The sequence below is a fragment of the Ursus arctos genome, unplaced genomic scaffold, assembly GCF_023065955.2.
Source record: "Ursus arctos isolate Adak ecotype North America unplaced genomic scaffold, UrsArc2.0 scaffold_13, whole genome shotgun sequence".
In the NCBI taxonomy this organism is placed as follows: domain Eukaryota; kingdom Metazoa; phylum Chordata; class Mammalia; order Carnivora; family Ursidae; genus Ursus; species Ursus arctos.
In genome coordinates, this window is record NW_026622797.1 from 8,534,847 (window position 1) to 8,548,455 (window position 13,609).

The 13,609-nt window shown below is 47.3% G+C and overlaps 1 protein-coding gene across 2 annotated transcripts in view; it reads right to left on the reverse strand.

Moving 5' to 3' along the window:
* Window positions 1-13,609, reverse strand: part of FNDC1 (fibronectin type III domain containing 1) — a 99,235-nt gene that overhangs the window by 48,076 nt on the left and 37,550 nt on the right. For both annotated transcript variants that reach the window (XM_026505152.4, XM_044386457.3), the window contains exons 5-7: window positions 7,043-7,249; window positions 1,755-1,853; window positions 85-202 (exon numbers count right to left, since the gene is read on the reverse strand). In XM_026505152.4, coding sequence (XP_026360937.3) covers window positions 85-202; window positions 1,755-1,853; window positions 7,043-7,249 — 424 coding nt within the window. The remainder of the gene's footprint in view (window positions 1-84; window positions 203-1,754; window positions 1,854-7,042; window positions 7,250-13,609) is intronic.

The window sequence follows — 13,609 nt, forward strand, 5'->3', positions numbered from 1 at the left end:
ATTCAAATAAACACATGTCTCTTCAGGGCCAGAAAACAACATCTCTCGTATTTCAAATAAAGACAAAGAAATAAGGGAAAGTACCTTGATGCAACAACTTTCTTCTGTTTTTCCAAAACAGGATCCACCCAGGCTACAAGCACGGATTGGGATGACATGACCCGGACATTGATGTCTTCAGGCACGTCTAGTTCATCCTCTTCTGAAAAGACAACGGGACACATTAAAGGCTATCTCTACAATAGGCTCTGCCCTGAGTTCCTCTGGCCTTCAGAGTTCATTATTCATGCTGTATAATTTTTCAATTGCTTACACTTGATGTTGATAAAGTGAAATTAATAGAAAGCTAAGCAATTGTTTGCTTGGTCAATGTAGAAAAACCCAAATCTCCATTCTTCTTCTTCTTACCCACAGTCTAAGAAATGGGCAGTTCACTTGAAAAGTTGCCCAATTCAACTGACCTAAAGAACAGTGCAAAAGGGATGCTTTGCCTTGGCCCAGGATACTCCAAGTAATTCAATGTTTTCTTAAAACGTACTGTAAATTTCTGGGAAATAATACAAGATTTACAGGAAGCAAAATTTGGGGGGAGAAAATGGCAAGCCAGAGCATTTCCTTAGCGATCATGGCATGAAATGAAATTCTGGTTCAAACAAATGCACAAATTACATTCGGTTCAATGTCCTCCCATTTTAGAAAATGTGGTTCCAAGACATATTAAAAGTTACATTCAGACATAAAATAGAATTCAATTTGCCACTTTCCAAGAGAATACATCATACTCACAAAGCCTAAGTTTCTGTTTAATCTCTACCCAAAATGAAGACTTATAGGCTTCAATTTTGCTTTTAGTCTCTTGGGGTTTTTTTGTTTTGTTTTGTTTTTTCTTTTCACCTTTCAGGGACCAAAGGGATGCGATTTTTGCTACAAGTAGGGGAAGATGTAAATAGCCCGTTAAAAAGGCAATGCAGACACTTTTTCAATAGTAGTAAATACGAAAAATAAAAATGCAACATCACGTATTTGAGACTTCTGTCACACAACGTAAGCAACTATAATCATAAATGTAAAACGATAATATAGAAAGATACATAATAACTTAATATCTGCTTTGTCATATAAAACTGTAATCACAAATAAATTGTGAATTCATAAAAATAACCATGCTGCAGGCTGCCTCTTTAAATTAAGATGCAGAACCCAGAATAGGTATGTGTAATTTATTAATACGTAACATAAAAAATAATCTGTGAATGGATGTAGGCGGAAAGCATCCCTTAGTAAATGACCAATGATCAGGCTATGAGCAAGCCTCTACTACATTTTTCTCACTCTTCTCAATGCTGTTTAGGTGATTTTAGCTAAAATGAAGTATGAGTACAGATCTTGCAGACTGTCCCCTCCACACCTACTCTTATTTCTCTCTGTTGACGGTCTGCCGCCAAGGGCAACTGCTGTGTGGGTTAGACTGTGACTTTAAATGGAGCAAATGCTTGGCTGCTCCTTTTGCGGCAAATCTGCTGCACAGGGAAGCCATTCAAAACGCACAGGGAAATACACTTCATTGGAAGAACACTCTCATCTCTGAGTATAAAAGAAACATGCTCGTGTCCGAAACGTGACCAAGCCGGTCCTGTGGTTTCCTTCATACTCAGCGAAATCCATGTAATTCATCACGCAATGCGGCATCATTTGGAAACAATCCTGCATCCACACAGACCATGGCGTGAGCAGGTGCATCCTTGGAAACATACCTGAAATCTTCCGTTTCGTTAGGGCAGCCCTGTAGACAGGCTGACTCTGCCCCTGTGAGTTCATGGACTGCAGGGAGACCACGTACACCGACTCCGAGGCTGTGGACCAACCGGCAAGGGATGAGGCTCTGCACTTGGCTTTCCGGAACGCACACCCTCTTTGTCCGCATCCCCCCACCCTTCCCATCTTGTCTTTCTGGGCATTCCAACTTCTTCAGGACAATTCAAGATGAGCCAAGAACATTAGAAACTAGGCCTAAGAAGAACACTATTATGTGAGAAAATGTGGAAGTGATTATTACCTATAGTTGTTGAGAAATGGGTTTCTATCTCCTAAACATCGAAGAAAGATGAACAATGTTTAAAAAAGAAAAGAACAGTATATTTGCCCATAGAATTCCCCCAATTTTTTTTTTACCTCCAAAACAGAGAAGAGGGGTCATTCTGTGTTTTAATCTGTCATCAAAAGACAGGAGCAAGACAAGAACAGTGAGTGTACCAGGTAAGCAGTCCAGAGAGGATGCTGGGCCCTCAGAAACTGAAATCCTCAGAACTGAGCCTCCAAAGATTTGCTAAGAGCAAATGTAAGAGTTTAAATATATTCTTTATTTCTGGATTGTTCTTTCAGTTAGTTCCCTCTACTCCACACTGCAAATTGTACATTGGGCGCAGCAGTATCCAAACAAACCTAAACTTGAAAACTGTATTTGGAAAAAAATCACAATGTTGAAATAAAACTTGCAACTCTTGAGTACCATGGAATCATAAAATCTGGGATCCAGATGAAACCTTGATTAAATTCCAATTTGACCTTATTTTATAAATAAGGACATAAAGCCATGGGAAAATTGACTGATTTGCCCGTGGTCATGCCCCTGAGAAGGACTCATAATGTCCTCTGAATCCAGAGTCACTAATGCCTAACTCCAGACTCTATTGACTGAGCTTCCAGAAGCAGCCTTTAAGTTCAAGAATAAAAATGAGGCAATATGATATATTTCTCTATTTTTTAAAATTTTTTGAGATAGAGCGAGGGCAGGGTGCAGAGAGGGAGAGAGAGAATCTTAAGCAGGCTCCATGCTCAGTGTGGAGCCCAACTTGGGCCTCAATCTCACCACCCCGAGATGGTGACCTGAGCCCAAATCAAGTGTGAGACACTTAACGAACTGAGCCACCCAGGCGCCCCAATATGACATGTTTCTAACCACACGCCATTAGGTAATAAACCGTCAGGTAACTACACCGTCAGCTAGCACCTGAGCAGATTAGCAGAGGGGACAGAGATCCGAATTAGAACTTGCAACACTGGAGGTCTTCCTTCGGGCCTCGCAAACTTTCACAGCAATGGGAAAATAAACCTTTTGTTTGTATAAACAGCATGTCAATTAAACATAAAAGGAGATGAGTGTTCAAAAACCTCACACACAGAAACTTACAAACTGCTGTAGACCAGGCACGTTTCAGGGGAAGGGGGTACTATTTGACAACCCTCGAATAGCCTACCTCTCTCTCTCCCCACTCACTCACACACACACACACACACACACACACACACACACACGGCAGGTGAAACGCATGCGGTGATGAGTAAATTATTATTTAGACTAGGGCTCTGACATGCTACTATCGAATTTTGAAATGTATGTTTTATAAATGGAAAACTCAAGTTTGTAATACTGGGATTCATAGAGCATCAGACTAAGCTTCCAAAAAGAGGAGTCTCTGCGGATGGTCAACTTTTTGGTGCTATTGACAAGGAAGCAGCCAAAGGGCAACAAAGAAAAACTCCCCCATCCAACCTCACAACCCAGGACCACATAGGAAAACTCTTAAAAAGCAGTGGCCCATCAAGAGCCCCCAAGAAATGAATAATTTCCCACAATTGATGTTTTTACATATTCGTCATGTATTTCGTAAAGTTCCTAGATTGTTTTTAACACCCAGATTCTTGACTTGCGAGCTCTCCACACTAAACCTGGCCCAAGATTACCGCGAAGGAAGAATAAACCAGAACAGCCCACAAGTGTGGCCCTGGTCTCTGCTGTGTTGAATGTGTCACCCCAGCTCCTCATTTAGCCCCAACGAAAGCCCCATGAGGAAGCTACTCTCACGGTCTCCTTCTCACAGACGAGAAACCAGGCTCAGGGGGATGGGATGACCCACCCACGGTCACGGCCGACGTGGCAGGGTCAGTGTGACACCAGGATTTACTACGGCAGGTGACGAGGGAGCAGGGCCCAGAGCCAAGTGCTGGTTTGGGAACAACCATCTCTTTTTCACAGAAATAATGACGACTCGCTGGTATCAGAACACGCTCCATTCTGTGCCCCCTGGTAGTCTGGAAATAAAATATCCGAAATGACCCCAGCGTCACCAGCCCAGTGCCCCCTGAGACCCCAGGCACCACGGCCCCTCATCAGAGCCAGTGTATCGGCTCACTTCCCTGATCTGAAGTGTGTGACTCGGCAGAAACGCTGGACTTCGTCCAGAGTCCTAACTTCCTGAAGGCCCCTAAACTCACACACTCCTCCTCTATAACTGTCCTGCTCCCATGTGAGCCCCGGGGCTTGCTACATCCTCTGGCCTCTGTCTCCCATGGCTGCCCCTGCTCCCCTGGATAGGACTTGGCCCTGGGCGCCCGCCGCAGCACTTGGGGCCTCCCGTGTCTGCTTCTATGGTCTCTGCTTTCACGACACCCTGTCCGTGGTCTGTCTCTGTGAGGGACTGCTGGGGCCCCGGTGCCCCCTGAGGGGCCTGACACAGAAGACATCCAATCACATGTGCTTCGTGAGTGACTGGCAGGGTGGGATTTTTGCTGACAGGACCTTGGGCTCACCTCTCTCCAAGTTTCCTTGGCCATTCTCTGTGGGCACCATGCTCTCAATGGCATCTCGGTCATAAACAGAATTAAAATCTTATGTAGGACACTCCTCCCATGACACAGTAGGCCCACTGGGACATCCTCCCCAGAATTCACTGCACCCTCCCCATCATGACGGAGCAATCGTCTGGGAAGCCCTCTTCTTCCTCACGGCAGCCTCGTAGAGTGTCTGCAATGGCAAGTCCAACACTTTGGTGAAAATTCAAAAGCCAACACGTTGTCGCAGAGGCATGGGGCACACTGTTCATCAGGCTCGGACTAGAGCCCAGCCCTGACCTCAGTTCCCACATTGGCTCAAGTTCAAGAAGCAATCAAATCCTTCTGTTGCCCTCAGATGAGCCAGGGGTCACTCCCAGGCAGATGAGAAACGTGTCCGCACCAAACGAGGTTTTACTGCATGGTGTCTATGGAAGACTCAGAACGATGAACACTTCGCACTGGAAACACGCTCCCCTGCAGTCTCAGGAATGCAGAAGGAGGGCCTCTCCTCTGCTGCTGATGTTCTGGGTAGAATTTGGCCCATTTACCCCCGCACAGTTCAACTATTCAGGGCAAAGGGTAGGCTTGGGAACGAATGACCGAAGAGTCTCCCGATGACTGGGCCTCTGGCTCTAGGTCTCACGGCTAATACCGAAGCCTCCCCAAGCACTGCCTGCTGTGATCCCGTGTGGCTTCTGGTGGCTCTGGAGCAGAGAGTTAGCTGGTCTTTTTGTCTGGGAGGTCTGGAGTCTGAATTTCGAGATGATTTGGACGCTCTGCCCAGCAGAACACCCATCAGACTTGTCCAAGGTTCAACAGGTGGCTGAAGAGACAGCCGTGACTCAGACGGTGACTCTGGGTTGTTTCAGGAAGGGAATCCAGGCTGGCCTTCCACTAGCATCTCCAACCAGATCAATCTGGCCCCGAGCAGTGCCTGCCATGTGGCGCAGGGGGCCGGCCTTGGGAGTCCTGAGGAACTCAGAGCTGCTTGTCCAAATTCCAGAATCTGTGGTCATGCCTCGAGCAGGGGGACTGTGTTCTCGGAGCACCTGAGGCACCGGGGGCCAGCACACCTGCTTCCCACAGGCAGCCCCGTTTCTCACCGGCCTGTTTCCTGAGCCCCAAACTGCTGGTCATCGTTGCTGCAAGCCTGCAGCCCTCAGTCTGGCTTCTCCTCTCCCTTTCTCCTCCCATTTCTCTGTCTTGTCTCGCCGGTCTCATTTCCCGCCACTTGCCTGTCCCTCGTCGTGTCTGACAGAAGACTTAAGGAGGCGCCACAGGCATCACTGCCTTCTCACGGGTGACTCTGTGCCCGGCACAGACCTTCAGCTCTGTGCTCTTCTGGGCTCCTTGCCCAGAGCCGGTTCTCCTTCCCACCTCCAGCCCATCTTGCCGAGGCTGGAAGCTGAGTGAGGCCTGGCTCGCGTTAGCAAGTGAAGAGATCATCAGGTCCCACTGGAGTCTTCTGGAAGGGCCCAAAAAATCACTCCCTTTCCTTGCTCAAGTACTGACCCAATTAGGAAGCGACTGAAGAATAAGCAGTGGGGCCAACATATTTCTTGCTGGTCAAGCTACGTTGGAGATCATGGGGCAAGTGTGCTTTCCTAGTAATGAGCCCCAGAATTACCAGGCTCTGCTGCCCAACAGCCCGGGGGCCTATGTGACATAGGCCCAGACGAGCTGAGCAGATCACGTGCTCTGTGCAGCCTGGCTTCCCTGCAAGAGGAGGACACACAAAGGGGCAACCCACATTTTCCCAGCACCTCCCGCCAAACTCATCAGGTCAATAAGGGGGCATGAGGAAAGGGGGAGAAAAGGAGGAGTTTGCAGCATCACCCTGCTTAGACCGTGGCCTGTGCCACTCTCTGGGCCTGTCAGTGAGTGAGAGCAACAAAAGGTCAGGCCTCAACCCAAGCTGGAACCTCCACGTTCCAGCAGACGTCCCCGTCCGCGTCCCATGGCCAGAGCTTCCTTCACACAATAGGGCTTGCAAAGAAGGAGGAAGGCGGGCGTGGTGTTCAGGCTCCCTCAGCGGCCACAATTCCTCTTGAAAGGACTCAAAGTCCAGCGTCCTGGGAGCTAAGACAAAGCTTAAAAGAATAAAACGGTGAAAGCAGGGACAAGACGAGAAGAGTATGAGCTTCCCTCCGACGTGCAGAGAAATGGCCCAGCCGAAGGGACTGGGGCTATGGCATGAGGCGGCAGCTGATGGGCACGGGGAAGGGGGTCTCGTCCTGCCACTAACTGAAGGTTGAAAGGACAGAGGCATGGAGGGAGGATGGAGCCAAGAACACGGTTGTGAATAATCATCACACCTGGAAAATGAACGCTACACCTCAAATATCATTTCCGGTCACGAACGAGCTTCTAAATACTGACATGATGGCAAGGTCATGAACACATCGATACCAATTAACGTTAAACTCACCCAGCTTTTTAATTTCGTGTGTCCGCTCATCTCTTGTCAGTGGGACATAATTCATCTTCCGGCCACTTTCCCCGTAGCCCAGAAGAAAACCGCGCGATCGGCGTGGACTCTTGGCTCCCGACAGGCGCGGTGCCTTCCACGCAACGGAGAGCCGGTCGTCTGAGGATCGGACCCGGACACGCAAGGGCTTGTTGGGCACTTCCTTTTCTTAAAGAGGACATGACACAGAAATTACTAAACAGTACACCCCTGAGAGTGAACCTCTGAGTCCACAGAGTCTGTCCGAAGACGGAGCTGCGACAATTAGCAGCCGGGCTCCAAACATCCATTTCTGGTAAATCAATTCTAGTAGGAGCACTTATCCCCCAAGGGTATCAACACTCAATGCACCCACTCCTCCCCGCATTTCAGACCGAGAGGGCTCAAGAACTTCAAGTGAAAACATGCCATTGTGCGGCTGCCAGCCAGAAATCTTGGATGTTTTACAACGTTCTTTCTCATCTATTTTGCCTTCTTAAGGCCAAAACTATATATTCTTTGGTGAGAGCTAAAGGTCAGTGTAAAAATAGAGCAAACACACTTCTGTGCTATTTAAAACGGTCCTCCAGGAAGCTTTTTTCCACACAGGCTTTCCTTGTCTTTACAGTAAATCGCTAAGATTGCAATGCTAACCGGTTTTTGTGTTTTATCTCAGTTTCTCTCACACAGCTGTCTTGCCCCTCCAGACGAATGCCGCTGCAATCCCCAGTCTCTGCTCTTTCCTCCTTGAGAAATCAGTGTCGAGAAACCCTCTTGCTAAATGACCAATCTCAAGAAACACCCTGATTGTTAACTTAAAGCAATGCATTCTGGTGGCCAATACTTAGTGTTTAAAGTCTTGCTTTTACATCAAGTAAGAGCTGGTAAGTTTGGGAACAAGGCAGTGACGACCAGACTGCTTATTTCTGACACCAGCCACACTCTGGCCCTGCATCAGGGATACAATTTGGCTAATAAGCATCTCTTCACTTACAGAAGCCAGGTACTTCCCAGGCATTGCTCTTCAACCATCTCCATCGGCCCCGTTATTAGTCAATTCTTTTATTTTTTTTAATGGGTTTGTAATCATCTCAATGATTTCTTTTTTTTTTAAATAATTTTTTATTATGTTATGTTAGTCACCATACAGTATATACTTCCGTTATTAGTCAATTCTTGACTGATTTTTTAGACTGGAAAATTCCCAGCTAAGCAAAGACATAAAAACAAAATCTAATGTCATGAGTTAGCGTGAGCTTCAGTAGCACAATAAATCAAGAGCCATTGGAGATGGTTATTCTGAGAAGCCAGACACACGCTCCCATGTTTTGAATCTAATCAACAGGAATATCCTTTTGTACACTGGCTGGAGATAACCTGCTCCGTTACTGGGCACCCCCATTCCGAAAGGCTTCTAAGTGAACACCAGATTATGGTTCGGTAAATATTTTCCCCAATATACAAAATAGTCATTATTAAGATTTTTCAGTTTTGACCCAGTAACGCAGCCAAAGGACTAACTACATGGGACTTTCCCTGGCAGCCTGGTGTTGTGAGTGTAATCACTTCCCCTAGGGTTATACTAAACTGATCTCTGTTTTGATCCAAGTTAAGAGGTAGGTTCTCAATTTCAAGGACTAGCCTCTATAAAAATTAGGGACTACCAAGTGATTATGGAAATGAATAATATGCTCATTTATATAGTTCAAAAGAAAATAATTTGCCAAATGTGCTCAATACTGAGAGCCCAAGTCTTTAATGACACAGCACTGAGTAACTGCCTGAGTTTCTATATTAATCCTATGACTTGGTTGTTCTTATGAGTTCCCAATGGGGATCTCTCGTTCACACCCTTAATAATGTGATGCCCATGTTTCTAGAAAGATCCAGGCTGCCAAAACTTATTAAGACACAGGTGACTGTGTCACAGAGGTGGACGTGAATTTCCTTTATCGGCATGGGTCACTGATGACTAGACCTTGTGTGGGGCCTGAATGAAAAGGTTGTTTCTAAATACCGGGGGAAATGTCTCAAAAACCACGTATGAAAAGCAAAATCTGAATAACAAGGAGCACAATCAGTCTCATTTATCAACAATGATGTTTTGGTTTGTTTTCAAAGTTAGCAGATTTGTGGAGGACATTCGTCAGAACAAAACACATAACCAAGTTGACACTCTCAGGAATAGTGTTCGTGTCTTTTTCAGCTTTGCGCAAAGTTGTGAAATAGACTTGACACGAGCCACAAGCAAGGGCACAGAAGTTGAGAGAAAATTTCACAGGAAGCAAAAATCGTTGCTTCCTTCTGTCTTTACAGCTTCTAAATCGTCTTTCCCCTGTGTGCCTCTCATACAAACTGTCACCACACACACCAAATCCAACTTTAACTGAAGACCCTCCCATGAGTAATGGCATCGAGTCTCTGAGGGTGAACCATCTGAGGTTGGGGTTTGTTTTCAGGGGGTGCCCAGCTTTGGGCAAGGGTTAGTACTGTGTTTTTTAGAAGTTTATAAAGTGAAAATGATCTCTGCCAATAGCATGTGATGTTTATTTTACTTCTATAGAAAGCTCATCCTCCTCAAGGGAACCTCTCAGTGATGTGGGCCTGAAAATGACGCCTGCTCAAGCTGCCACAGGCCATTTGCACTGCTTGGTTTTTGGGCAGAAATGACAGGGTTACCACCCAACCATGGCTGCCACAGTGTATTTCCTGGGGGGCAGCAGTAACAAGACAGATGTCCATGGTGCTATTATCAACTTGATTGTCCTCAGTGTTACTCCCTCCCCAGCTCTCGTTCTGAATCCCTTTGTGGCCTCCGGCAACGCTCGCACCCCTGCAGGAAGCAATACGTCAGCGTGGGAGTTCTGGGTGACCTCTGGCAAAATGGGCAAATGTACTGAAAACACACACATGGGTCTCACAGGAGTCGGATAAAAAATCAATTATTGCACAGAGATGGTATTCTCTGCCCTGCGGCTCCGCTCCAGTTCTGGGGCACTTCCGGCCACACACACTACAGGGTCAAGTGTTCCTGGAGGGCGTGCTGTCACTGCTGGAACGTGGCGGGTCTCTGCTCCCCGACACTCCACAGTAAAGCGCTGACAAAACTGTAAGAAGGAAAAAGACCATTGGAACAGTGACAGGGTCCCTGAGGAGCACGAAGTGCTAAGGTTCCAAGGACACGGAGTTCAGTCTCAGACAACACAAGTTTATTGCCTCAGGTGCCCAGCCTGTGGCTCTGGCTCGACTCCCACCAGGCCCCCTAGGCATCAGCCACACAGCCCCCCTCAAACTATACAGGCTTTCACCCCAGGCTCCAACCTGCTGTGTAGCCGCCCCACACCAGGGCCTGCTGAGCAAGGAACTCGGGGAACAGGGAGCAGGCTGCGGCTAGCCCCAGCCACCAACCGTGCTGCCTACTTTACACAGAACTTCACAGTTTACACAGGCCCTCATGGTTTAATTGTCCTTACAAGAGCTTCCTGGTTAAGTAGGATACATGTCATAATCCCCAAGAGAACACTGAGGTTCAAAGAGGTGAAGTCGCTGACCCAAGTCCACACGGCTACTAAGTGCCAAGTGAGGACCTGAATTCAAGCATGTGGGCTGGGTTCCATTCTCATCTCGCTAGACACCTTCCAGTTCCACTCTCTCCTCAGCCCACATGCCATCCCACAACCACCTAACCTCTTCCGCCAATGAATGTGAAGCAAGGTTCTGAGCTGGGCAGGCCCTTCTCAGGGTGTGAGCATAATGTCTGGCACAGTAGGTATTAAGTGTGCGGGTGTGTGTGTGTGGGCGCGAGCACACATTTAAATGGACCGGACAGTACACACAGTACCAGTAAATGAGTAAGAGAAGGCCTCTCGCCAAGGACGCCCCGAGACCTCTCCCACCATACACGGAGGTCACTGACTCTGAAAACCACAGCCCCCCATCTTTCAAACCTTGGTTTTAGAAATCTTTTTTCAAGTATTTTGAAATTTTCCATTCTTTAATATTCTGGGATTCATACCATCAAACATCTTCTATAGATCTTTTATAGGTCATCTGGTAGTCCTCTTTTAAGCTGATGCACACATTTTAAGAAAAACCTATCCATATGGTTCAAATTCACTCGCCATGAAATTATTCCAGTGTTTTCTCTAAGCTGTATGTGATAGCTTCACAGAAGCCCTGTGAAATTTTTCTGATAAACCTCTGTAAGTCTTTTATCTTGAAAACAGGAAGTCATAATTGCCATGAGTCATCACGTTCACATTGACCAGTGCAGAGTGTATTTTAAACTTGGCGGGACACATTCCCTCCATTGCTCTTGGTACAACAGAACCAGGTAGATCGTACTCAGAACTGACCAATCACAGGAGACCCACAGCGGTTAATTATACACTGTCCACTTGGCCGGTCAGCTGTGCAACAGTTAGCACCTGGATTACAGCAGACTTCAGAAAGCCAGACAGGATTAGAACACCTCTCCTGATCTGTACTGCCAGCTACGCAAATTGGCAAAAATCCTGAAATTATACAGAATCGAAATCTGTTCTCTTCACAAAGAAAAAAAATTAAAAAATCAAAAGATCACCATGATGCTGTGCCCGTCTACAATCCAACGCTATCTGGGTGCCTTTGAGAACCTTCATGGAAGCTCAAGTTTCCTCCTCTGTAAAGTATATCCAGCATATCGAGTTTTGTAATATAATCCATGTAAAGCATTTAAAACTGTACCCGGCATACATTAAGCACCCATGAGGTGCTAGCTGTGTCTGTGACTGTGATAAAAATGAAATCCCTCATTTATCAGACTGTCTGGATGGGCGGGCCGCCCCCTCCAGACATGAGCCACGGTCGTATCACAGAGCTTACCGTGATGCCCTGCACATAGGGGGCACTAAAAAAAACGTGTCTCAAAGAACCAGACATAAGCAGAAGAACGCAGTATTGTCAAAGACTCTCTACATTGAAAACCTTCTCAGCTATGAGGTGGTCTAATCCAGACCCCTTTTTCTGCACCATAAACTGACAGCGCTATTCTTCGTCACCACCTAACAATGACCAATTGCTCTGAGCAAGCCCCGGCTCTTTGTTGGCATAAAAGGGTCCACGGCCACTGCTGTCTGGTGACCACTTTCCTTGGCCTGGTCTCGGCTAACAGGACACTCTCATTTTCCAGCAGAACGCCAGCTGTCACTCAGCACACAGCTCCGCTGAGCAACCTGACACCCTGCTTCACTGACCTCCCGGCTTCACAGAGATCAATAGTCCCGACCCTCATCCTCATGGCCTGAGAGGGCAGGCCTGTGTGCTCGCTGGCCTTCCGCTCACCCATCCTCTGCCCCCAGCAGCTTCCCCACAATCCCAAACATCAGACCCCAAGGCCAGGAGGGGCACTGGTCCAAACAGCAGGAAGGGGTCTGGCCTGTGAGGCCAGCGCAGTGGCCCTCACACCGCAGTGTGCATCAGACTCACCTGCAGGGCTTGTGAAAACACATCCCAGCCCCCAGCTCTATCAGAGCCAGGTGAGTCCAAAGCTTCTGTGTACTTTTTTTTTTTTAATATTTTATTTATTTGACAGAGAGAGTGAGAGAGAACAAGCAGGGGGAGCAGCAGAGGGAGAGAAAGAAGCAGGCTCTCTGCTGAGCAAGGAGCCCAACGTGGGCCTTGATCCCAGGACCCTGGGATCATGACCTGAGCCAAAGGCAGATGCTTAACCAACTGAACTACCCAGGCGCCCCAGCTTATGTGTCCTTTGATGAATAAGCATAAGGAAGAGGAGGGAGGGCAGGAAAAGGGGAGAGAAGGAGCACTAGAGGGGGTGAAGATGAACTGTGGACAGCCAGAACAGAGACAGGACATGGGCTTTGCTGTCCCCACATGGAGTATGGATTCCCTGCCACTGACACAGGCCCAGGCCTGGCACTGAGTGATGTCTGCCAAGGGCTCCTTCCTGAGCAAGTTCTGACACATCATTCCTTAGAGACCTATGAATGCTTCACAAAACTCTCCTTCCACACACCAACATTTGCAACACTTACACTGAAGTCTTTTGAATGCCGTTGTTTTCTTTTCCAATAAACATCCTCAATACTCTGACTTCTGGGTTTTTGTGTGATATTTGGATATGCCTAGCTATTTAATAATAAGGAGAATGGGTATCTTAGTTCTTTATTTAGAATAGTGTCTGTCACCATGTCACCAACCTTCATAAGTCATTGGATCCCTACCAGGTAGAAGTCATTTGACAAATGTCCTCACCATCACCCAGTAATGCCCCATTTACAGACAGAGTGAGGCTCAGGATGCTTAAAGGGGAATTTCGAAGCCAGATAGCAGGGGCACGAAGCTGGCCTGGAACTGCGGTCTGTTGGATCTGTAGCCCTGATTCTCTCTTCACTCTTGTTCAGAAGCTCCTGGTGGCTGCAGAGTTGGTGTCACCAGCAGCCACGCTATGGCATAAGCATGATGCCTGCCCTGGGAGAAGGTCCCTTTTGGTGCCTCACAGACAACTTGGGGTGAAGGATCTGGTCTGCTGCTCCAGGAATCACCCCATGA